At 37.0% G+C, this 2121-nt stretch overlaps 1 protein-coding gene across 2 annotated transcripts in view; it reads right to left on the reverse strand.

The window, feature by feature from the left end:
• LOC102675450 (putative polypeptide N-acetylgalactosaminyltransferase 9) overlaps window positions 1-2121 on the reverse strand; it is a 79795-nt gene that overhangs the window by 77201 nt on the left and 473 nt on the right. For both annotated transcript variants that reach the window (XM_031509857.1, XM_006614513.2), the window contains exon 2: window positions 1939-2121. In XM_031509857.1, coding sequence (XP_031365717.1) covers window positions 1939-2121 — 183 coding nt within the window. The remainder of the gene's footprint in view (window positions 1-1938) is intronic.

Genomic DNA, 2121 nt, shown 5'->3' on the forward strand with positions numbered 1-2121 from the left:
ATCCTTTATCTATTTTTCTTTAAAAAAAAACAATGTTTCTTATAAATAATATACTAAATAATTTGCACTAGAAATTTGAAAATTATTTCACTAAAAAAAAATTTTATTATTATTATTTTATTATTATTATTATTGTTGTTGTTTAGTAACTAAAGTTCTTAAATGAATAAAATTACATTGAACGTCAAGGGTAACTTCTCTTGACTGATAAAAGGGCATCAATCTTTAATACCATAAATCTTAAGCTCTTGAAATGCTAAACTTATATATCTTCACCAACTTCAACTGATATATCTCCCAAGTTTAAACTCATAAAAGAGTTACATGAACATCCCAGTGATTCATAACGTTCAATAATGAAGTTCCACTTAGTTCTGTCTTAAGAGAACTTGTTAATAATACACGCATAATATTATAGAAAATTTCTCACTTCTATTTAATGAACTCTCTAACAAAGAGAGTGTCTCGTAAAATTTAATCCTTAACTTCCGCTTTCTAACTTTAAACTTAAAAAAAAAAAAAGAAAAGAACTTTCATTTATCTACCATAAGATTTATAAAAAAAAATTTCTTTAAGATTCCACAAACATCCTGCAAACATTATCAAACGTTCAAACTGATACTGGTCTATATATACTCAAAATTATTTTCCTTCTCCTCCTCTCCCCCCTCTTCTTCTCCAAAAAACTACAGTACCTCTCTACTCATTTCACTCGTTCTCGATCCACTAACAAAATGATTCCAAATCCAATTTCTTTATCGCGGGAGCAATAAAGACACACGGCAAACGAACGAAATACAAACGAGGGCGGAATGGATTGCAGAAACGACGGCGGAAAACGAAAGACGACGCGAATTGAATTTTCACAATGTATCCATCCTGCCTCCTTTTCTAAGAGCCTTCCAGAACAAATTCGACTTTTATTTTTCGCGCGTCATATTGGCACCGAGGCATAGGTAAGATGGCAGAGAGAAAGAGAGAGAGAGAGAAGGGTGGGGAGGCGAGAGAGGTTTCCACGGCATCTTGGCTTCGTCTAGGAAATAATTTTATCCCGGTCGAGCGAGGTGGGCCCCGGTGCGCGCGATGCGGCAATAAAGAGCACGACAAATTGCTTTAGAGCTGCGAACTTTGCCGCGGTGAAACTACCCTCGTGTATCAACCATCCCGCCCTCCACTTCGACTCTCTTTCGAAATTCCGGTTGCAATCTTTTGTACATCGGACGTTCTTTGTTCCTGTGGAACGACGCAAAGAGAGAAAGAGAGAGAGAGAGAGAGAGAGTTGGAAAGATGCTCTGCTCTTTTTCCCCTCGATTTATGATTCTAACTATAAGTTAACGATGAGGAGGGTATCTGTAAAAAATGTAAGATATCTTTGAAGGATGAAGTTTGGAGGAGAGGTAGATATGCAAAAATGTTGAAGCTTATTTTTGGAGGTTATGGCGACGTTTGCACATAATGTACAATTTCATAAGTCTGCGTAATATTCTTCCAAGGAATACAAAATATGTATAAAATATTTTGTCGCGTAAAATGTTCCCTCAACCCTTATTCAACTATAATATATATATAATTCAACTATAGAATTTCATAACGTTGCAAATCTCAAATCTACATCTCTTTAATACAGCCAAGAAACATAACATAATCTTCATATCCCTGTCCCTAGTTATTTCTTCATATAACTTTCAAAATTCCTTTTTGCTCCTTTGATTCCCAAATCCTAACCTATTATATTATATTATATTATATTATATTATATAATTTTCTTACAAATTGTGGCTTACTCTCACGATTAATTATTAAAATTATTCCTCAAATCTGAACAAACTGAAATCCTGAAATTCCTCCCCAAACTCCTAGCATCAAAATTTCTCCCCCAGCCTCGAAGCAAAATTCCCAAAAGGAAGCCGCCCTTTGCATAAACAAACGATTAATTACCTTGCTCGGGTCCAGCTTGAATCACCTTTGGCTTCGGTTGCACGTTAAGCGGCGTCTCTTTTCTGAGAGGCGCGGCTGCGGGCACGAAACCGTTGGCCATTTGGGGCGCCGCGACGCCTGACGGCGCCAACCCTTGAACAGCCGCGTTGGCACGATCCTCCGTGTACAAGAGGAAGCACACGG

Source organism: Apis dorsata, unplaced genomic scaffold (assembly GCF_000469605.1).
Source record: "Apis dorsata unplaced genomic scaffold, Apis dorsata 1.3 scaffold_188, whole genome shotgun sequence".
In the NCBI taxonomy this organism is placed as follows: Eukaryota; Metazoa; Arthropoda; class Insecta; order Hymenoptera; family Apidae; genus Apis; species Apis dorsata.